The 25,621-nt window shown below is 28.9% G+C and overlaps 1 protein-coding gene across 1 annotated transcript in view; it reads right to left on the bottom strand.

Moving 5' to 3' along the window:
- LOC136084229 (uncharacterized) overlaps nucleotides 1–11,733 on the bottom strand; it is a 31,206-nt gene extending 19,473 nt beyond the window's left edge. Inside the window, exon 1 of the mRNA XM_065804325.1 lies at nucleotides 9,523–11,733. Coding sequence (XP_065660397.1) covers nucleotides 9,523–10,325 — 803 coding nt within the window. The 5' untranslated portion in view covers nucleotides 10,326–11,733. The remainder of the gene's footprint in view (nucleotides 1–9,522) is intronic.
- Between the last annotated feature and the right edge of the window lie 13,888 nt (nucleotides 11,734–25,621).

Genomic DNA, 25,621 nt, shown 5'->3' with positions numbered 1-25,621 from the left:
AACTATTATGGGTGTGTTTATCGAATGAAAAGTCAATTTGGTTATGCTGCTATCAATACGAAAAAACAACAACTAACTAAATGTAATATCATATGCCCACCAGCCTTTGAACAAAATTTTTTACTTATTGCAACAAATGAGGAAAAAATGCAAAGTCGAATTTGCACCATTTGTCAAGTAAACTATTTTAAAAATAATTACGGAATAAACAAATGTGAAAAATGTCCATTGGGTTATACTTCGAGTAAAAATAACACAGCTTGCTCATTAACATATGCTGTGGATTTAACTTTTCACTGCATTGAAGGCATCATAATTATTCTAATAGCTACTGTTTCTACCTTGATCGGTTTAATTATAGCGGCAACATTTATATTGAATAAAAATACACCTGTTGTAAAATCATCAAACTTTGTCTTTTCATTGACTCAAATAATATGTTATTTGTTAACTTCACTTTTTGTTCCACTTCTATACGTCTCCAACAATGAGCTGTTTTGTTATTGGCGAAGTTTTATAATTAGCTTACTCCTTATTACTGCAACATCAATTACTTACATCAAAACAAGAAAGTATATTTATATTTTTAAAAATATCATTCGTTTTTCAAAGAAAGAAAAGTTATTTACCACATCAATTGATGTAATGATAATGAGTTTCATTTTAATCGTGCAAATTCTGTTGGCAACCATTTTACTTGTTAAATCGCCGCCAGTTGTTATCTCATATTTAAACTACGAAAAAAAAACTATAACATTTCAATGTACTGGAGATTCTCAATTAAACCTTCAGGTTATATATATCGGTTGTATGTTGCTGATTTGTTCTATTCAAAGTTATTATGCTCGAAATCTTCCCTCTTACTATAACGAGACAATTTCTATTACATACAGTACAGGAATATCATTCTTATTTTTAATGTGTTACTTTCCTCTTTATTATGGTAGCATTGATATAAAATCGAGAACCACTGCTGTCTCAATTTTGATTCTAACAATAAACTTAATTTTAATGACAGTATTGTTTACACCCAAAATAATAGTAATTTATTTTAAACCTGAAATGAACAGCAACCGTAGAATTCATATGGAAATAATGAATTATGCTCAATCAATTTCCGCAACTTCTTCGAAACAATAACTTTATAAATAAATATATAACAATTCTTATTAATATTTATGCTTCAAAACAATATAATTTTGTATATATAAATTTTTAATTGCATTATTAAATGTTTTATTTAAATAAAAAGTTTCTTTTATTTATTAAGACTAACTTAATATAAATAATCCTATAAAAAGAAAAAGTTTTTTAAAAAACTCTTGTGATAAATCTAGTTACAAATCAAAATTTAAATGGCGAATACTTTAGTTTAAAACTAAACAAAATTTAAATGGCAAACACTTTAGTTTGAAAGTAAATACACAAGAATTTTTAATTAAAGGTGCTTTTGAAAAAGAAATCTGGATGGAAATGGAAGTTTGAGTTTTAGAGGCGACAACTTCATGAAAAAAATTTAAATTTTTTATCTTGATTTTTCACTTTTTTAAGCACATAAAGTTTTAAATTTATCATTAGCTACAAAGTTAATAAAATTATTTTTTTATGTCATTTAATAGTTTGTTACTTTAAATTCTGCGCAATTAAATTAACTTCAAACTCAATGTTCAAAGTCGTATAAAGGAGGTTTCAAAAAATACTTATGATCAAAAATATTTTCACTAATAATGAAATCACTTGTATCATTAAAGATCTTAATTCAATAATCGCTTTAACCAAGAAAACAATAATAAATGCCTGTTATTATCCAAGCAACTTAAGAAAATCTATTAAAAATAGCGTCTTCAACTGATCATCAGTTCAGCAAGTTTAACGGAAGAATAATTGATTGTGTTATCAAGGGCGGATGCAGAATTTTTTAAACTTCAGAAAGCTAACAACCAGACATAGAGCAAACATAAAATATTTATATGTTTTAAATTAAGTCAAATTAGCCTACTCCAAACGTGAGAGTAGCAAGTTGAGAAAAAATTTTTTAATTAAACACTAACTAAATTTAAAGGGGAAGTTGGGGCACAGTGGATTGGGTTTCTTCATTTTTTAATTTGAGCAAAAGTTAAAGAGTGTTTTTTTTTTTCAAAGCGAAATATTTTAAATATATGTCCTTCATGATAAGAAATCGCTAAAACCCATATATTTATTATCTCATGGCTCACAGAAAGGTTTAAAGCGAGTTGTGTTACGTTATTCACTAAATGAATTCAGCTGTGAATTAATGGTTGTGAATAGGGGCATAGCCAAATAACTATGAGGTTGAGGGATTAAATATAGTGTACACAGTACACTATAGTTTGGGCAACATTTTTATTTATAACTTAAAACTATCAAATTCATTTTCATGTAGTTTGTTTGTTAAAAATGCATGAATTTAATCTTTAAGCTCATTAATAAGCTTAGTGAATCAACCTATTCACTGTATCCCGATTCACTGTGCCCTACCATAACAAATTAAGTTTAAGTCTAATTTCTTGGGACATGAGTGTTGCTAAAAAAAAGGCTAAATAACTAAAGGAAGCTTAAATATCAATAATTTAAATAAAAAACTTCACCTTTTAAAATTATTTCAACCATGATCTCCATAATAAAAATAAGAATGGTAAGAAAATTTACTTTATTAAATTTTCTTATCATTTATTTGATTTAGGTAGCTAAAAACAAAAATGACCAACTAAAAACCGGTAGTCAAAAATTATGTGGTAACAACTATAAATAAAGTTTGCTGATATATGAGCACATAAAATGATTACATTATCAAGATGAACAAAATTCTAATCTTTGAGAAAATGCCTCATATTCACTGTGCCCCTCAATCCCCTGTACCCCAACTTCCCTTATTCATTAATAAATTTCATACAATAAGCTATTAGCGTTCAAAATTATGACCATATAAAGTTTGAACTCCCCTAAATTGAACGCTTAGTGATTAACTTATAAAATTTAATATTTATTAATGAATATAAAATGAGTTAAGAAAAGTAAGTAATATTTTATTAATTTGTTGCTCTCACATTTAGGATAGGTGTAGCTAAAATTTTACACCTTTTTTGTTCCCAGGCTCCAATCATTGCAAATTTTTGCTTACAATCCTTATTTGATATAAGTATAAACATATAAATATTTGTGGTTTGCTCCTTAACTGGAAGTTAGCTATTTAAAGTATCCAAAAATGATTGTTATATGGAAGAGAGTAAAGCTTGTTTTATCACAACTCAAAGATAATTAACTTGCTTTAAACCATTAAAAGCTTTTGTTAAAGCTTCTGAGTTCGGTGTTTATTATATCAAGCAATATGTTTTCATTGGAATGGTTATAAAATATATTTGTATTGTCAGCATAAATAATTGACAGTATTTTATGAAAAGCTTTATTCGTACCCTTATATATAAAAAAATTACTGGTCCTAAAATTAATTACTGCAGAAATCCACACGCAATATTAAGAGCTCCTGACTCCACAATTAAAACAAATTCTATAGTAAAAAAATGTTTGTTGAATTCTTGATATATATTCGCTTCACTTGTTGTAATTTGGTTGTTATTAATTACTTTTTGTGGGAAGCAAGAAAGCTTCTTTTGTTTCTTTTCTAGCTTTTTTCATTTATAACAGACCAATATCTGTTAATATTATTTTTTTGTTTATCTAGCTGACTAGAACAGTACATAATTTTAGCTTGTTTTAAGGTGTCTTAATTTTTATACAATTTTTTGTCATTTTCTTATTTAGATTCAAAAAATTTCAGATGAAGTTTTTGTTTTCTATATGATTTCATTAGGCTATTTGTCACACATAATTTTCTAAGTTTTTGTTTTTATTTTTTTTTTTATTGTTTTTTATAAAGTTTTTTTTATTATATGTTCAAATTTTAGTTTATTGTATACATTTTTCCTTTATCCATTTCACACTCTAGTATAGTATTAGAAGTTGTGAGAATTTTAATCTTCTACTTTACCAGTCAGTTATTAAATAAAAATATAATAACTTAATCGATTACTATTTTTAAATATATCATTACAAAGAACATGTTTATTTTTTGTTAATATTAATGAATATGTACACGTAGTAAAAAAAGTGTAAAATTTTGAAAATATTTTAGTTTTAGAAAATATTTTAGCTTAAAAGCAAAATAATATCTCTGTATACTGATTCATCAAACCAGCTTAGTTTCAAATTACCTTGTGATCTGAAAAAACAGTTTAGTTTTAACATTGTTTGACTCCAAAACGCCTTGATATGACTTGGTTTTGCTTGGGCTACATGATCAACAAAGTAAATTGTGTGTACCATCAGATGGTTATGTTATTCCAATAAGCAGCTTATTTATCTGAATGATAGATTGAACCAACAGTCATCTATCTTTAAATTAACCAAACCAACAATGTAGCAACAAAGTAGCATATTGACTTTTTACTCAAACTTTTTATTTGTTAAAAAATTAGTTGTTGCAAATGTCCAATAATTATCAAATTTTCTTGACGTCAATTATATTTCAAATTTTGGAAAAATTTTATCATCGCTAGTAATAAAATTTCTTTTAAACACCAAATAATTACATAAAGCATAGGTAAAAGTATTATAAAAAACAAAAAAAAACCAACAACAACAACAACAAATTTAATCTTGCATTGTTCTTGGAATGTTCTCATCTATCAGAGCTCTAAATATTAATCTTTGTTCCTTTAAATTCCAATGTTGGAACGATTGTTTTAAAGTTGCCACAACATTGGTCTCCAATACTTCCTGAGGGCTCGCAATTATAATTTTTTTACCTTCGATTATACATTGGAGCATGTTTATATTTTAACGAGGAAACTCAACTATTAGTAGGTTGGTGAAGAAATATAAACACACTGGTACAGCTGAAAAGTCTGTTGGATCTGGGAGAAAGCCTAAAACATCAAAAAATGAAGATCGCTGTATTCTTAATCCCGTCAAAAAAGATTGTAAAATCACATGTTCTGAGATAAAACTAGAATCGAACCTTACTAATATCTCAAAATAGACAATATCTTGTCTAATAAAAGCATCAGGGGAGTTTTTTGCTGGAAAGCATATGAAAAAACCTTTTGTTTGTGAAATCAACTGCAAAAAAGATTTAAGTGGTGCATTGAGCACAAAGATTGAACACGTGAGTAATGGGCTAAAGTTATTTGGAGAAATGAGTCTCCTTTTGTGTTATTTCATAATATTCGTCTCACTGCTGGAAATTAATAGGGGAAAAGTTCAATCCCCAAACATGCAAGGCAACCATTAAACATGACAAAAAGATTAATGTTTGGGGTTGTTTTAGTGCACCAAAATGTTGGAAAGCTTTACCGGGTGGAGGGAACCAGCATTTGTACCACAAAATCTTAGTTTATCAACTTGGACCAAGTATAGAAAAACTTTTCCCTAATAATGACTACATTTTTCAACAAGATAACAATCCCAAACATACAGCACAGTCGAATAAAAGATATCTGTAATCGAAATTGATACCAGTTATATCTTGGCCAGCACAGTCTCCCGATTTAAATCCAGTAGAAAATCTTTGGTCTATATTGAATAGAAAATTGCAAGATCGTTGGGCAACAAATCAAGATGAACTGTTCCAAATTCTTCTTGCTAGTTGGAATGCTTTACCTAATGACTTATTAAAAAGACTTGTAGATAGTATGCTTTCTTTTTTTTTTTTTTTTTTTTTTTTTTTTTCTTTTTTTTTTTTTTGCCATATAAATTTATTAAAGTCGTAAAGCATAATATAAATACAAATAGCAGGGGCAAGAAGAAGACATAATTGGTCTTATCACCAAGCCCCTTAGTCTATACCGTAAATATAAGACAATAAAAATTAAAAAACGCAACACTATATAATATAAAACGTTTTTCTAAAGACTTAATAGAATAAAAATCATCGGTCCTAAAGTCCTACTTTAACTTTTTGTTTTTGTGCTGGTTAAGAAAAATTAAAAAAAGAAAAAAAAGAATTTGTACAAAGAAACTATATTACTAAAAAGCAAGCAAGTAAATACGCATAATCCTGAAGCTTTCCTTTTACACCAGCATGTACCTTTAAATATGTGAATAATTCTTATAAACCATAATTATATATACATATATATATATATACATACATACACACACACATACACATATATATATATATATATATATATATATATATATATATATATATATATATATACACACATATATATACACATATATATATATATACATATATACACACATACATACACACACACATACATATACACATATACATATATATACATTTTTTTTTTTTCAAACCTCATTAAAACTTCAGAAAAAGCTGAGCGCTACGTCGATCATCTGTAGTTTTTGCTTTAATTTATTCTTAAACTCATTTAGCATAGAAATTGTTTTAAGTTCATTAGTTAATATTTTATTCCATAATTTCGGCCCTCTATTAGAAATTGAAAATTCGGTCGCCGCAAAATAACTTTTGGGTTGAATATAACTGTTATTTGAAAATCTGGTGAGATATTTATTCTGATTTATTTTGAATAATGGGTAAAATATTTTAAGAGATATATTTTTATTAATTTTGAACATAAATATAAGAACTTGATAGACATTTAATTGATAAACATTCATTATATTTAAATTAACAAATAATGCTTGGGAGTGTGTATAACGGCCCACATTGGAAATGATTCTGATTGCATGCTTTTGTTTATTAAATAGTTTTTTTATTTTATTTTTATTTGTACTGCACCAAGCAATATTTGCATAATTAAGATGGCAATGAATGAACGAGAAATATAAAAGCTTTAAGCAAGTTGGATTTAAAAAAGGCTTAGCTCTGCATAGCAGGCCTATGTTCCTTGAGATTGTATTTTCGAGATATTGTATGTGATCTCTCCACGTCACATTTTCATCAAGAAGCACGCCGAGAAATTTTAAAGTGGTTTCTCTTTTTATGTCCTGATTGGCAATACAAAGTTTTGGAAGCTTTAAGGGAATTTTATCTCGGTCATGAAAACGATGGAAAAAAGTATATTTTGTTTTGGTTACATTTAGAGATAATTTGTTTGCATTAAACCATTCAGTAAGATTTAATAGCTCTTTGTTTACTGAATTAAACAGAATATTTATATCATTATGTGCATAAAATAGATTTGTATCATCTGCAAATAAAATTGTATCTAGTTCAGTACTCGCTTTGCTTAAATCATTAATAAAAATGAGAAATAGGAGTGGCCCTAATATAGATCCCTGAGGAACCCCACATGTTATGTTCATATTGGTTGTTTTACCTTCATTATAAGAAATGTATTGTTTTCTATTTGACAAATAGCTTTTAAACCACGCAATACTTATATGTTTAATACCATAGTTTTCTAATTTTGTTAATAAAATGTAATGATCGACAGTGTCAAAAGCCTTACTGAGATCAATAAATACACCTAATGTATATTTATTTTCATCAAATGATTTAAAAATATCATGAACAAGATGAACAATAGCCTGATCAGTAGAGTGGCTCTTTTTAAACCCAAATTGCTTACTATAGAGAATATTGTTTAAATCTAAAAAGTAATACAATCTTTTATACATAATGTGTTCTAATAACTTTGAAAAGCATGATAGTATGGAAATAGGCCTGTAATTGGAGAAACTAGTCTCATCTCCTGATTTTAGTATAGGTATTACCCTTGCAATTTTAAGTTTATCGGGAAAGATTCCTTGGTTTAAAGAGAGCGTAAATATATGCAAAAGCGGAATTTTTAAATAAGGCATTGATTTAATTACTACATTACTGCTTACATCATCAACTCCATTACCTTTATTTGGTTTAAGTAAGTACATGGCATCTAGAAATTCTGTTTCTGTTAGCATATTATTGTCCATTATATTATTATTAGAGTTTAGGTATGATTTGAAGCAAGTTTTACTTTTATTTATTTTTGATGCTAAACTTGGACCTCTGCTTACAAATGCATGGTTAAACGAATTAGCAATTATTGTGTCGTTAATAATTTCACAGTCATTTATAATTAGTTTTTTTGGTAAACGACTAATACTCATATCTTTTTTACCTATAACCTCTTTTATTATGTTCCAAGTTTTTTGTATATCATTTTTGTATTTTAGCAATTGGCTACTATAGTAAAATTTTTTTGAGCGCTTTACAATCGTCACAAAAAGGCGATTATAGCTTTTATAGTTTGTTTCATTTTTAAAAGTTCTTTTTTTAATGAACTTCTGGTGCAATCGTTGCTTTTTTTTCGAAGATTTTATGATTCCGGGTGTTATCCAGGGATTTTGTAGAGTTTTTGTTTTAATAAATTTAGTTGTTATTGGGAATGCTTTATTGTAGTGACATTCAAATATATGATAAAATTTATCATAAGCTTCATTAACATTTTTTGTTTTCAAAACGGATTCCCAGTTTGTTGTCGATAAAAGGCTAATAAATGTCACAAGAGAAGCGTCCTTAATTACTCGTTTTTTAGTTTTTACTTTTTTAGAAGGTTGATTTAACGATTTTTGTGCTGTTATAAAAACCGGAAAATGATGTCTGTAGTAAATATTCCAGTTTTAATTTTTATGTTTTTGAAATTATTAATTATAATTTGATCAATTGAAGTAGCAGTATCTTTTGCAATTCGAGTAGGTTTATTTATAGTAGGAATAAATCCATTTTGAAACATAATATTGAAAAAAGTTCTGACATCTTTGTTTTTGTTGTATTCAAGTAAATCTAAATTCAGATCGCCTACGAAGTAAACGCATTTGCCACATAATTTTTCGCTTATAATTAAGCTTTTAATTTGTTTGTTAAATGCTTTTTTATTACCGGAAGGCGGTCTGTATATGACGTGTACAACTGCGTTCTTTCAAGTTTTGTTTACAACTTCTATTGATAACAATTCAAAATCATGCGTAACAGCAAAATAATTTTTGCGTAGTTTGAAATCTAAGGAGTTGTGGATAAAAATGCATAATCCTCCGCCTGTTTTTTCAGAGTCTCTAATTTGATGCAAAACTTTATAATTATTAAGTTGAAAATTATAATTGTTTACAATTTCATTATCGCGGCACCATGTTTCGGTTAGACATATAATTTGAAAGTTAATTTTGACACTGAATAAAAATTGCTTAAAATTCTCAAAATTTTTTTGGAGGCTCCTTATATTAAGGTGTAGGATAGATAATGCAGTTAAATTTATGTCAGCAGTAATACATGAGATATCTGAACTATAGTAATAAGGACTTATATTTAATAATCCCTCCTCATCATTATAAAATTTAATATCTATATCTGATTGATTTTTTTGCGGTATATATTTGTTTATTAGGAAAGGTTCAAGATTATTTATGTCAATATTATTCAAAGCGCTATTATCAAAATTATTCCTAAATAATCGATTAGTTTCCATTTTAAAAATATAAATTTAAGATAACAAATATAAATAAAAATAAAAAAATAATAATTACTATTCCTTTCGAATCCACTCTCGAACGATTAGTTTATCGTAAGATATTATTGCAAACTTGCCAAGCTCTCGTTCCTTTTTCATTCGCTCTTTTAGATCTTTTCTTATTAATATTGTTTCTGCGCAGTAATCTTCATTAACGTAGATTTTTTTTCCTTTTAATTTTTGGACGTTTTTTAAAATAGCAACTTTATCTTTATAATTTAGAAGTTTAATAACAACTGTTTTAATCTTTTTCGAGTCTCTAATCCCAGTCCTATGGGCCCGTTCAATTTTTATATTTTTCAATCCAAGTAAATCTTCGAAGAATTTTTGCACTTTTAATTCAGTCTCATTCCAATTTTCGTTTTCACTTTCTTTTAATCCGTCAATTCTCAAGTTATTTCTTCTTGAGCGGTCTTCTATTTCTCTAAGTTTACTCTTTATTTTTGTGATCTCACTATTATCTTTTATCTTGTTATTAATTTCTTTTGTTTTTTTCTTCAGTAGTTCTAATTTACCTGAGATAATATCATCGTTTGCTTGAATGAATTTCTGCATTTCACTGAATTCAGTTACTAACAACGTCACGGATTTATTTGTTAATTCAAGGTCGTTTGTAATGGCGATTATTTTATTTGAGTTATCAATATTATCTTTATCATTCTTATCAAGTCGTTCAGTAATAATTTTCATGTTTGCAGCTGTTATGGAAGCAAATATTTTTTCGTGCTCTTTTAATAATTTTCTAGTTTCGTTTAAGATGTCGATTTTTTGCTTTTCAAGCATTTCAGAGAATAATTTTTCGATACAATTTATATCCATAACAAGAATTTGAACGATACCAAGAAAATAGAAGAAAAAAGTTTTTAATAATAGTAAAAATAACAACAAAAATACAAAAAAAGTTTCAGCTAAAAATTTTCTAAGCTTTAAACGCGTCTGCTTTCAATTGAAGACCTTGTATTCTAGATGCGCATAAGTCATAAAAAACAAAGGATGGCCAATTAAGCAAGTCCATTCAATCCATTTTCTTACATAGTACTACTAGTGAAAGTTATTGTTCACCTAGGAGTAGATATTGAACTTTCACACTCACAAGTTAAGATTGGTATTATAGCAAGTAAAAGCTATCACATATTTGATTATATCTATGCTTCTGAACACCACATGTTCTAGGCTTTTTTTCATCAATATCAAATATTTTAGCCAATGCAAGTGCAATTTTATTCCATTTTGTTATAGTAAGCATCAGTATTTCTTTGTATTTTTTTAAACGATTAGTCAAACTTTGACTTTCATCTCTTATAGTTTACAGCTGTTGATGGAATCAGTATCTCTGAGAGCTACCACCGAGTTCGGGAAACCTGACTACCAGCCGGCCTCAGAACCATTAAACTGAGTTGCATTGAGTCAAGTTGATCTAGCATTCGTTATAACAATCTATTATAAATATATCTATGCCAGCCTACTAAATGAAGAAGTGGTGTAAGGCTGGTCAACAGGTAGAATCTGTTTACCCCTTAAGTCTTTGCTTTGGAGGCCTTCTACAAGACAGTAGCCGTATGCGTTAAACATCCTTTTCTCAACCAAGAGCCCCAAGGCAGGTGGTGTCTCAAATCAGAGTTGGCTTCTCCTAGCCTTTGCCTAAAAAAGCGTATCCTACTAGACAGCAGGACATAAAGTAGGTTGTACTTGGTTATATTTCAACAGTAGCAGAATAACCTGACCTGATTAGAGATTTAGAGACCTAGTTAGAGATAACAGTTGATTATCATTTGTTCCTGATTTTAATTTTTCATCATGTAGATGGTATGATGAAACATCATACTTTGAACAAGATGTTAACTTTAACGATGTTTAATAAGCTAATGTCAACAACATTGTCTTCTTTCAGTAGAAAATTAGATTCAAAAGTGTTTTTATCACTGATGTTGGAGTCTTTTGAGATATTTACTTCAGCATTAACTGTTTTATTACAATTACCAGACTTATTTATATCTGAAGTGTTCTTAGAAACAGTAGGAAAAATAACTTATACTGAATTGGTTTTTGTAGTTTTTTATCTGTCAGTAAAAAACTAGACTTAGAGACTTTTTTTTTTTTGATACTTAATAAACTTCTATTGCTCATAAGAACACGTTTTATTAAGAAAAAATTGACGTCAGTAAGCATGCTAACTGTCATTTAATACCAAAGATACTGAGCTATAAGGACAATTTTTATCTTCAGTTGACCTGAGAAAAATAGCAAAATATATTGAAATGTAATAATAATATAACTTATTGAAATGTAATATTAATGAAAAATAAAAAAGTAGTATAACTATTTTTTTTACCAACATTACCTTTTAGTATATAGGGGAGAACCTTAATGAAAGGGACAGTTTCGTAAAACTGCATTTTTTGAGGTTGATAAATTTGTTTAAAAATTACTTTGAAAATATTTTGATAACTATTAACTCTCGTACTATGATAAACAAAAACAAAAAAATTGATTCCGCATATGGGTATTGGTAAAAAAAGAGTTTTATTGGACCATGGCATTTGTCCCATTCATTAAGAACTACTCATTGAATGGGACAAAAAAAAATTATTGAATGGGACAAATCTAAAAATTTAATAAAAGAAAAGAGGTCCTAAGTAAGTTTCAAGGCAGTCAAGCAGTAAGGGTAGTTTCTACGATTAGGGAACCCGAAAAAGCTATAAATATGGCAGAATGTCTGCATATATTGACAAACCTAAAATAATTTTATTAAAAAATATATGTATATTAAAAATAAATTAAAAACATGAATAATTGTTTTTAGTAAAACAAAAAGCGTTGTTTAAATGCTTGGATATAATTCGCAGTAATGACACGTTTCCAAATGTGTCATTGCCTACAGCATCCCTATGCTGAATTATAAATTAGAAATAAATAAACAACTTTATACCATATAAAGTATCTAGTTTACTTTCAAAAAACTCAATAACAAAGCATCTTATTAGATATTTAAAAAATTCATTTTATTTACGTTTAATCAAATTACAAAAATCAACAATTATTGCTTGTTGCAAAGTACATGAAATAAAAACCAATAAATCAAAGAAAGTGTAGAAGATATTAACAGTCAACTTCACATAGTTCGCATTCATAATAACGCTTCTTGGTGTTATTATTACAATTACCACATATCCACCATTGACAAGTAAAACACTGAATCCAAGCAGGCCCAAAGAAATTGTTCCAGTTGCATTTGCATAATTTGCAAGTATTTTGTTGTTTATGGTTTACGGGTGCATTTTTTACAGATGACACAATTAAAAAATCTGCATCAGAGCTTTCTGTTTCTTTCACTCTATTGAGGTCAATTTTTCTTTTTTGATTTTGTGTGTTAATTTTACCAGTTTCAAAAATTTTCCTCTTATCTACTGTCTTTTCTGGAGTTTTAGTTAATATAGTACTTTTACCCTGCTGTCTTTTTCTTTTAGAATCTTTTCTTGGGGGTGCTTTAGGGTACAGATGAATGGTTTCTGGACTAACTATTTTGACTGATGATTCTGAAGAATCAACTTGTTTATTTTTTTCATATGATTGTTGATTATCTGGTTGTTTATTTTCTGGTTGCTCGACAGGAAGAGGTCTGTCACTAACACTAGATGATATGAAATCACTTTCCCCAAATATTTGTCTATTAAGTGAATAGATCCCACATTTAGAAAATCCACTGCAAGCATTTTTTATTATGAATGACATATTATATGCTCTGCATGCTAGCTGAGGTAAATTATATATGTTCATAATTCTCCCTGGATTGGAGGCCAACCACTCATTCTGAGCCAATCTAAAATAAGATTTAAAAGGACCAAACACCGAAACATCCAAAGGCTGCAATTTATGACTGCAGTGTGGTGGAAATGTTAATAAAATCAAAAAGTTTTCTTTTGCAAATTTTATTGTTTCAAATGAAATGTAGCTTTCATGGTTGTCCATTAATAACAGCACTGGATGATCCACAGATGGCTTAACATGGGAAACAAAGTGCTTCATTGCAACTAAAAAGTTCTCACTTGTCATCCAACCACTTTTGCTACACAGCCCTAAGCTTCCTGTTGGGGCTCCACTTATCATAAAATCCTTGTAGTTTACTCTTGGAAATATAAAGACAGGTGGAACTGTATTACCCATAGCATTCACAAAAGCTAACATTGTCACCAATGAACCTCTTTCTGCTGAAACAGCTTGTGATACCCTCTTAGTTTCACGAGTTAAAATAATTTTTGGAGGATCTGTTACTGCTAATAATCCTGTCTCATCTGCATTAAAAATACATTCTGGTTTGAATTTATGTTTTAATTGAACTTCTAACAAGTTATCAAAAAACATTTACATCGTATGTTCATTAAATGCAGTTGCACGAGCAAGACTAACTTTTTCTGGCTAATGTAGTGATAATTTTGTATGTCGTATCAAAAAACTTTTCAACCATTGCTTTCCAGCCATTTTATTTTGGTGCCATGACTCTGGAATACTGTTAGAATTTAATGCAATTCCGTACTTGTAGGTTAACTGCCTAGTTTGTAATTTAGTTAAACCATAGCACATATTTGAAGATGTATGCAAATAATCTGCAATAGCACTTTCCTCGGACGCATGAAATATTTTTCTATTTCTAATGTTTACAATGTGTTTATAGTCTGGCAGCTTTTGACATCTTGCCATTTTAACAGCTCTACCAAATGCAGATTTTGATAAACTATATATTTCAGCATCTCGTATGGGCATACCCTTAAGAACACTTTTGACTGCATCTTCAACATCTAAAGAGTTTTTACATATCAATTTTGTGTTTGGTTTCATCTAAAATAAAATTTAAAACTTCACAAAAAACCAAATATATGCAATATGCAAATATTTAAATACAAACATTAAATATATAATTAAAATACACACAGATATACACACACATATACATGTATGTATATGTATGATACATATACATACATATAGTATATGATATAAATACATACCGTCAACCGGGGTGACTTCGGACGATTTTCGAAGAAAATATTAAACTGTTTCATTAAAATCAATACAAAATGGAAATATTTTTGTGGATCGTACCACTGTAATTATAAAGAACATGAAGAAATTTTGGCTTTCAGCTTCCCAATATGATATTAGCGTAAATAAACGGTCTCAAAATCAAAAAATCAAAATCAGGAAATGGGGTGACTCCGGACACTTGAAGCTTGGGATTTTTAAAGTTGAAATTTCAACATCAAGGATTTTAAAATGAATGTATAACTATGTAAAAAAGCTACTTGATTAAATTTTTTTTATTTCAAATAACAAATAAACAAAAAAAAACAACTACTGGTAAACTATTTCAAATACACATATAATTAATGATAAAACTACAATGATAATTCATTATTTCTACTCCTAACTTTAATCTCGATCGTTTAATGTTATAAGCATTTCTGCCAGAAATATTGCTTTGTTTCATAAATGAATTTAACCAGTCATTTCCAGGTATCTGCAAATTGCTACTGTTTTACCCACGACAATTTTTGAGGAAATCAAAAGCCATCATTTTGACTTCTAATCTTCCGATAGGAAAACCCTAATCAGCAACAGCTTCTAGCATTTGAGCAATGAGTACCTCATCTGCTTTGCTTATAATTTTCTGGCCTGCAACCTTCTTTAAAGTGGGTTTTCTAATGTGATCATGCAATGTTGATTTTTTGACTTTATGCTTATCAGCAGCTTTTCGAATACTCATGCCTTTACTGTGATCCTCTATAGCTTATTTTATATCTCCTTTAGAGCTTGTTCTACACAACACTTTAAAGTTTAGTTTAGTTTCAGTTTCTTTTAGCTTCGCACCATCGCTAAAAGAAACTGAAAAAGAATAATAAGTTATGCTCAGTTCAAAGACACCCCGCTGTCCGAAGTCACCCCGGTTGACGGTATGTGTGTGTGTGTGCGTGTGTGTGTGTGTGTATGTGTGTGCGTGTGTGTGTGTGTGCGTGTGTGTGTGTGTGTGTGAGTAGATATACATAAATGTATATAAATACAATAAATAACTACCAAACAGAAATTATAAGTATGTATATATATATATATATATATATATATATATATATATATATATATATATATATATATATATATATATATATATATATATATAAATATATATATATATATATATATATATATAAATATATATATATATATATATATATATATATGTATATATATATATATATATATATATATATATATATATATAATATTCGCCATCTTTTTAATACACTGTTATCAACAACATATCTAATTAAACATTTATACATATTTATACATATTATAAATATCATACATCAACATATCTAATTAAATATTTAAAATTAATTTCATTTAATAAACTATTGATCGACACAACTTTAAAGAATACTAAAGAAAAGATTTTAATAGACATTTAGTTCTCCCTTAACTCTGAACATAATATTGAATTGTAGCTAAAGCATTGGTCACACTTGTTTAGAACCACATTCTAACATTAAATTTAAACGTATTTAAAAATAAAGTTATGTGTGACCATAACTAAGTTGCCGAAATATATTTTTCTGCTTTTTTCGCCTCAGGCCGTTTGGAAATCCTATATCCACAAATGACAGGACATGCTAAAAACAGTAATACCTAACCGCAAATGCTTTACAAATTTAAAAAGTAGAGATATTTGGGTGTTTAAAAATGGAGTTTCATTTTCCATAACTTTAGTAATCGCTGCAAAATCAGACACAGAAAATTGTTTTTAAAAATTGCTCATTGTTCTTCAAAACACAATAACACCCAATGCCATTATGTTTAGACCATAATAGAAATAAAGATTTGGTCTGTTGAATGGTTGTGTCAAACACTTCTTACCACAGAAGTTTGGATAGCCAACCGTTGATGCTTCTAAGCAAATTTGATTTTATCCCATTCAATAATTGTCCCATTCATTAAGGTTCTCCCCTAGCATAGTTTCTTAAAAAAATTTAAAAAACTAAATAACTTTTATTGGTTATTTGTATTTTTAATAAATAAATCAATTTCATACACATTATCAAGAATAAAACCATGTTGTAAAATGTATTATTAGTTAAACGGCAATAAATTAATGAAATCTTGGTCATACAGCCTTAATACTGTATAGCCAAGGTTTCTTTTAGTTAAGGGTACAAAACCCATCATATCTGTATTAATTTAATAATTAAATTGGTAAGAAACATGTATTCTTGTAGGTACGCGCGTATCCAATGAGTTACGGCACCGATGATGTAATCAAAATCTTTGACCATTTTATCAAAACGTGCTTTGCATTTGAGTTAGATTAGATTAAATTGTATTTATTAGAACAAATAATACATGTTCTAACGGACACGCAGGTCCATATTGATGGACACTAATAGCGTACCCCATAATAAATAAATTATATAACAGCGTACAATATTGAATAAATAATTTATATACAACTAAACAATAAGATATGTAGTCAACGCCGACATAACTTTTCAAAATTGATTGAGTTAATTTTACTCTTAAAGATGTTGATATTATCGGCATTAACAACATCAAAAGGCAACTGATTCCAAATGTTAACAACTCGGTAAGAGAAACTAAATTTGCGAATATCTAGTCAACGATGTTGTTTGTGCATTTTATATTTATGTCCTCGCGTGTTGATTTTGTTGTCAATAAAAAAAACATAGATTTATCAATTAAGACCAAGTTATGCAGAATTTTGTTGCAAGTCAATAAATAATGTTTTACTCGCCTTAACTCAAGCGACTCCAAATCAAGCAAATAAAGTCGGTTATCGTAGGTTAAATTGGTCAAGTGCTGGATTCTTTTTTGTGAAACGTTTTTGCACGTTCTCAACTACCTTTAAATATTCTAATATAGGCCTAATATATGTATTGAAGGCTTTTACTAAGATACTAGGATTAGGGCTTCTCATTTCCCGCAATTTTCAAATCCCGGGATTCCGGGATAAAAAATTTTGTATTCCCGGGATCCCGGGATCCCGGCAATTTTTTATAAGCACAAATTAAAAGAAAAAATTATCTTATAAATATAAAAATAACACAAAAATCAGTTTTAATTCAAGATCATAAACAAAAAATACAAAATAATTATGAAAATAAAATAAACAAAATAAAAACAAACTTCATGAAAGTTATTATAATTAATTATTTTTAAAAAAGTTTTTTAAAAAGCACAAATAATTAATAGAGTTATCACTTAATGATGACCGCATTTTTGTGACAAATAGACCAGCAGCAGAAAAAGCTCTTTCAGATTCAACTGAAATCGATGGGATGGTCATCAAAGCATTAAATAATTTGTCCAAATTACTGGTGCGCTTTCCGGTAATTTCGAAAATATTGATTTCTTTTATGATGTTTTTAACATCATAGGAAATGTATTCTGCACTCTCGATTCGCGTTATATTCAAAATTGCATCATCCAATTTCTGTTGGAGGTTAGAAGACCTAGTTAAGTGAATTGGCTCTTCCAACATTAAACCACCAGCCTTATCATCACTACTATTAACTATTTCTTCGATATCAGCAGAAGTACTTCTTGCGCCAGTATCCGAATCCGAAATAAAAAGTTTAGCAAATAATTTCTTAGCTGTAGAATATAATGCAGATTTAGAAGGCAATGTCATTACCGAATCTATTTCCGATGGATATTGATAATTTTTCGAATTATTTAAATATTTTACTAAACCAACTAAATTTTTATTCCGTCGTTCGACTACTCTCTGTCGCACAGATTGAAGCATTTTAGAAGAAAAACTATTTTTATTCTTGCTCAAGTCACCCAGTATGAATAATAATACACCCTCTGCTTCAAGTAGTGTGGCGTTTCTTCGGCCAAGTCTTTTAATGCCAATTTTTAGTGGTTGCAACGCCGTTATTACAACGTTAATTAGTAAATATTCTTGCTCCGAAATGTTGTCAATATTAAGAGTTCGCAATTTTAAGTCCATTAAGGCTTTCAATATACAAGTTTTTAAGGCAATAAATCGTTCGAGCATTGCAAGAAGGCTGTTCCACCTTGTTTTTACATCCAGTATCAACTTAAGTTCTTTATTGTACTCAATTCTAACGTAATTTTGGAGAATTTCATTTTTAAGTGATGATTTACGAAACATTCGCACCATTTTTCGGACTTTCTGAATTATTTGAGCAATACTAACATTATCTTGTAGCTCATCATTGAATTCTACGTTTCTTAAATTAAATAAATCGCCGTATTGACTTGATTGACAATCAAATAAAGTTACATACTCGCTGTCGATCTCTTCATTCTCGTTCTCACTCTCATCATCTTTACTATTATTGTCTTCTTCCAGATTTTGACTATCAAATTCGTTGTGCTCACTATCTGATGCATCTAAAATTCTAGCTTTTTTGTAGAGAACATCACAAACTGATAAATGCAGACCATGTGCATAACATAATTGGTGCTCAATACCGCTTAATCTTCCAAATTTTTTCATAACTGATGCACCGTCAGTTACACTAGAAATTATATGGTTCTTTGTAGATAAATTAAATTCCGATAATTTAGTTTCAACCATATCAACTATTTTTTCCGCAGGAAGTGCACCGAATATTCTAATCATGCCCAGGTTCCAAAACTTAGTTAAGGAATGCACATTTATATTCATATAGCGACGGTTTTTTAACGAAGTGTATTCGTCCATCGAAATAGAGAATCTTGCGCCATCTGAAATTAGCATAGTCATTTCCTTAATCACAACTTGTTTTGCTAAATGGTATTGGCTTTTTACCATACTCATAACATGTGAAGGGTTTTTAGGTAATATCATACCTTTTTCAGATAAAGTTTTTCTTATAAATTCGGATTTTGTAATGCTATTAATAGTAAATCCATCGACAGCAACCATCTTTGAAACAATTTCTTCAATAGATTTCTCTTTTACAAACGAAGTGATTTTACGTTGGACATTTCCTAATTTAAAAGCTGTGTTTTCTTCATGTGGTCTTTTCTTATTAACTTCAATTTCAATTTCTTTGAGAATATTTTTTAAATGACGAAGAAGTCCACTTGTAGAGAATCCTTTACACATTATTTTTGCTTTGCATTTATTGCAAATAGCTGATTCTGTTTTTTTTTCGCGTGTAAAATATTTCCAAGCTTTTAATCCACTTTCACTTGCCATGATAGGGTTATCTAATTTGATATTTTACATTATAGCAATGGAAAATGAATTAAATACTGCATTATAAAAAATTTGTTATAAAAAATTTAACAATTTGCTTACAATTTGCTTTCTGATCCTGAAACTTCGATTAAATCAATAAATCAAGGCCAATAAATCAATTAATTCTATCTAGCTAATATATAAACCTAAACGAAAATTTATTGCCATCTATATTATGTTTTTTAATTAAGCGAAAATCCCAGGAAATTTGGGTCGAAATCCCGGGATTGCGGGATGCAATTTTACTACCGGGATCCCGGAAAAACGGGATCCCGTTTGAGAAGCCCTAACTAGGATCGTGAGAAGCATTTTAAAATAAGTTATGCTCTGGTACTAGCTGCATGTACAACGTTTGAAATATCCTTTTTATATTTCAGTTGAGAGTCTAGAGTCACACTAAGATCATTTGGAATAAAAGCTAAAATATGGTCTCCTAACTTATAGTTAAAGTTAACGAATTTTCTCAATGAAGCAGGTTTAACACTATGAACAAAACACTTACTGGTATAAATAGGTAGTTGCCATGTTTCTGACCAAAGTACTACGTTATCAAGAGCATTAACCAAGTGGTAGTTATGGTACGCATTGCAAAATGAACTGTATAACTTGATATCATCAGTATAAAGCTTTAAAGAGCAATCAAGATTGTTAACAGTAGCGTTTAAATCATTGATATATAATAAAAATAATGTTGGGCCTAACACGCAACCGTGAGGAACTCCGCTAACGATGTGACTTCGGCTTGATAATGAAATTCCAACCTTAACTTGTTAACTCCTATTGTTAAGAAATGCAGAAATCTAATTTTTAACATTACCTCTTATGTTAATAGAGCAAGTTTGGCTCATAATTTAGGATGAGATACAGAATCAAATGCCTTTTGAAAGTTGATATATTCAACATCTATTGTTAGATTTTTGTCTGGTACAATACTCCAATCATGAACAGATTCTAAGAGATTAGTACATGTAGAGGGTTTCTTGAGGAAACTATGTTGATTATTGGCTATTAAGTTATGGAGAGTTAAGTTATTAATAATATCCGAGTTAGAAATTCTTTCCATTGCACGACAACAAGTGCATGTGAATGAAATTGGTCAATAATTATTTAGGTATTATAAGGATGTCGCTCCTTTTTTAAAAATTGGTAGACTATTTAACTTAAAGCTGGCATCAAATATAAACGAAAGCGGAATACATAAAACAAGAGTTAGCTTTTTCAGAAGAATGTTCGGTATTTTGTCAGGACCATAAGATGTACCGGGTTTGAGACCAATTTAAGTTGAATAAACCGTCTCAACAGAAAAAGTAACGTCTTCTATGTTTATCGAGTTGTTAATAAAACTAGTAACATTTGGCGAATAGCTGTTATTTTTCGTAAATATACTTCCAAAGTGTTTATTAAAAACTTGAGCAGTTTCTTTGTTGCTAGAAGTTAACTTGAAACGATTGTTTTTGTTCTTTATAGGGTAGCTTCTTTAATGAATATTTAGTTTATTATTAACATAGTTAATGAGCTTACTGAGTTTATTGTCATCAACTAAATTGAGTTCGATTCTTTTAAGGTAAGCAAACAAGGTTTGTTTACATTTGATAGGTTATGTGATGTAAGCTTGTTTATGTTAAATGTTTTTAGTAACGGAATATCTTTTCCATAAAAATAATTTACGACTTAACATTTTCTTGATATATCTAGGGTAAGAATGTCTCTTTTTACTATGACGTATTTTTCTTACCGGAACAAAACAGTCCATCCCAATCCAAAGATGATTAGAGAAAATGTTCCAATATTCGTCAATATTGATAACATAAGAAAATTCGTAGTCCCAATTAATATTTGAAAAGTAAATTAGAAGGTTATCTACATCAGCATTGATGAAATCATAAAAATATTCCGATTTCTTTTCGTACTGATTTATCATTAAGGTTTAATGAAAAATGGACTGAGTATGGTCGCTGGTACTAAAAGGGCACTCAACAGAAATTTTACTTAAAGAGAAATTTTATTAGAAAGAACAAGGTCTAAAATATTGGATTCGCGTGTTGGTTCGTAAAAAAATTAATGCATACCAAGACTATTGACTAGAGTTAAAAATAAGCTATGACACTTTTTGTTTGGTGAAATGTAGTTTAGCCAGTCAATTTTTGGTAAGTTAAATTTACCCACAATAATAAATTGAGAAACTGAGGAGTACGAATCATTTATAATTGATATCATATACACAAGATAGTCAAAATCAATTTTGGAATAAGAAGGTGGACGGTAGCATGTAATTAAACAAAGTTAGTGGGCTCCAAAAAATAATTTAACGCAAATAATACCAATATCATTATTGTTTTAAGTAATCGCAACTTGTTCGGACTTAATATCATTTAGACAAATAGCGACTCCTCCTACAATTTTTAAACGGTCTTTACTTTTTAAACTGAATAGCCATTTGGACAAACAATGTCATTGGTTAGTTTATTGTTAAAAAAGGTTTCCAATATGCATATTAAAGCTGGGTTGACTACCTCTGTCAACCCAGCTTTAATATGCGTATGCGTTGTATGTAAATTAAATTCATGAAGTTTATTAGCAAAGGCTTCTGGCATTAAAAAGATAAACAGATACTTCTTTATTTAATTACTTGTTGGACTTATATTTAAATTATTATATTTGTTTAAAATTTTTTCGTTTAAATTGAACTTAATGCCAGTAGTAGTAGGAGTAATAGTAGTAGCAGTAGTAGTAGTAGTAGTAGTAGTAGTAGTAGTAGTAGTAGTAGTAGTAGTAGTAGTAGTAGTAGTAGTAGTAGTAGTAGTAGTAGTAGTAGTAGTAGTAGTAGTAGTAGTAGTAGTAGTAGTAGTAGTAGTAGTAGTAGTAGTAGTGCCCTTTCGAGCCTTCGCAGAACTCTTGGCAGCCATTGCAACCGAGTTAATGGCGAGAAAGAATTGCAGCGGCTTTGTTTTATAAGAAAACATGAACAAAAGTGTATGCAAATATCTAACGTACGTAAACTTAAAATTATTTAATGTTAAAACATACTAAAACATATATCAAGTTTTACAGTTTTACTTTCGCTTGAAAATTGCATTGCGTCAACCTCTCCCTTTTTTTGATCTACAGCATTAATTTTTATTGAAAAAATTTTTTATATAGTTTTAAAATTTCAATCGTCAACGTGCAGTATGACCGAGTGGTTAATGCGCTTCTGAACAATAAAATATTGGTTTGAGTCCAACTAATGGCGAGCATTTTTTTTTAATTTCTTTATATTTTTAAAATACAAAATACTTGTGAAGTATTATAAAGATTATATTCAAACATATCTAACGATATTATACACTTTAACAAAAAATTTTTTTTTCAAAAAAGCCAAAAATTCTAAAAACATTAAAAAATGGGGGGATATTTGTTGGGTATGTGTCATGATTGTGATTTTTATTTTAGTTTTAAATTTCAAGTTTTTTTCAAACTAAGTTGAGTTTGTGCAAGGAAAATGAGTATACAACATGTTTATATATAGAATATAAAATCTATGAAAATGTAAAGTTGTTTTGTTTTGCATTTTAAATAACAAAAATTAAAAAATAAAGCAAGCTGATGATTTGAACTTTCCACGTGGGGACCTTAACTTTTTTACAACAATAAGGGAATTTAAAAAGTATGATTTATAAAAGAACACAATTGAAAATTTTTTTTTTATACTCAAATTAAACCATTTTACTAAATTAAATACTTATAAAAATAATTAAAAGTTAAAGTTATTTAATATTGATACAATAAAGAAATTTAGAGTTTTACAGCTGTTTTAAAGCGACCACGTTAAACATTCTAAACCGAGTGCGCAACAACAATAGAATTTAGATAACCATCAAAATAGTATTATACTCCATAATTTTTTGGCTTTATATACTTTTTAGCTGATCCCTAATCAAAACTTTTAAATAAGGGATCGTCCATAAATTACGCAACGCTAAATTTCACCAAGGACGTAAAATAAGATATTTTACGTTCTTGGTTTTACGTCTTATTTTACGTCCTTGGTTTAGTTCAAAAACTAAAAGATTCCACTAGGCGCCATGGTAATTTTAATATTTTCCCATTAATAGGTATATATGAAAGCAGAAAAAATAAAGATTATTTGCCCTAACTTGCCCCAACTTACCCCAATTAAAATAAGACCTTTAAATACTTCATTTTTTTTTGTATTTTTTTTTCCGTTTTTAATTAAAACTTGCGTATAAAGTAGCAAACAATAGTTCATTGCTAACATTCATTACATAAATAATACATTTAGTTCCTATTAGTAAAAAAACTCATGCTCAAGCAGATTGTGCTAATTATTAAACCTCAAAAACCAAAATATGCAATATTTGATGGCGTAGTGCGCGTTTCAAAATTAAAACCTGCATATAAAATAATTAATAATAGTTCATTGCTTACATTAAGCATGAAAAGAATGCATTTAGTTCCTATAATTTAAGAGTTAGGAATTAATCATGATAATTTACTCGAAGCTCTTCTACGTGAATTTTGTAGACTGGAGGGTCTATACTATAAAAGTATTGACAAACCTGAAATGATAAGTCTAAAGAAAACTCTAATAACATTTAAATGTAAATTCGAATCAAAGATGCGGAAACACTCAAGAATCTTCTCTAGACTTTTAGAGCACGAGTGAACTTGGTTGAACAAAGATCTTACTGTTGACGAAAAAAACTTTTCAGCAGGTTCAGGTAGAAAACGCAAGAACTGGGAAGATTTAGGTGATAGAAGCAGATCTAAGGTAATAATAAATCAATTAAATTCAACCCAGTTTAAAAAATAGTTTAAAAGCTTAAATATTAAATAATATCTTGTTTAAGGTTGACAAATTGGCTAAACATTCTGCTGAAGCATTGGCATTAGCTTCAATAAAAAAAGCCACTAGAGATCCTAACAAAAAAGACTTCGTTGTTCTCATTAAAATTGCTATAAAATCTGAAAAAGTTAAAATCATGGAGATAAATTTCAGATAAAAGTAAAAACCGAAGATGCCTTGAACCTAAAAGTTCAGTGTTACCTTTCTGAAGGATAGTATCAAATTATTAGAAATTCATTAATAATACATAATGCAATTATCCTTCACTTCATGAAATTAAAAATGAGAGACACAAATGTTATCCTGAGGGTTTAATTGTGACAGAAACATCTGCTTCAACTCCGCTACAGGGTATGTTTAATCATATTCTGACAAGGATATTAATGTTTACGGAATGCCAAGACTCTATGAGAATGTTTGATGAAATTTGGGGGAGGTTTAAAAGTCTACTTTACTTTAAAGGTGGTTTTTTCAAAGGTCTATTTCGCTTTTAAGATGGTGCCTCCAGCCAAAGTGTCTATAAACAAAAATATACTGATACAAATATTGGTGAGGTCCAAGTTAACGAGCAAAGTCTATTTCTGACAGCTATTGTTCCACTTAAATTAACCAAAATTGTAAAGTTAAATAAGAAGCCCTCTAGTACACATTACTGTAGACCCCTACATCTCCAATATCAAAAAGAAACGGAAGAATTGATAAGAAATGAGTGTGAACTTTTAAAAGCAGAAATGAATAGACTAGTCAAGTTTGAAGTAAAGCTAAAAATATAGGAAGACTATCACATTGTTTGATGGTAAGTGGTTAATGCCCTCACTAATACTCTGTCCTCCCAATCATGTAGTGTTTGTGGAGTTAAGCCCAGTGAACTTAATAACCCAGCATTAATTAGATATAAACCAATCAATGAAAAAAGCTTTATCTCTGGATATTTCCACTTTGCATTGCTGGCTCAGATCTTTTAAAAATATTTTACATTTAGGATATAAGTTAGACATAAAAAAT

Source organism: Hydra vulgaris, chromosome 08 (genome assembly GCF_038396675.1).
Source record: "Hydra vulgaris chromosome 08, alternate assembly HydraT2T_AEP".
NCBI lineage: Eukaryota > Metazoa > Cnidaria > Hydrozoa > Anthoathecata > Hydridae > Hydra > Hydra vulgaris.
This window is presented reverse-complemented; position numbering and strand designations above follow the sequence as displayed.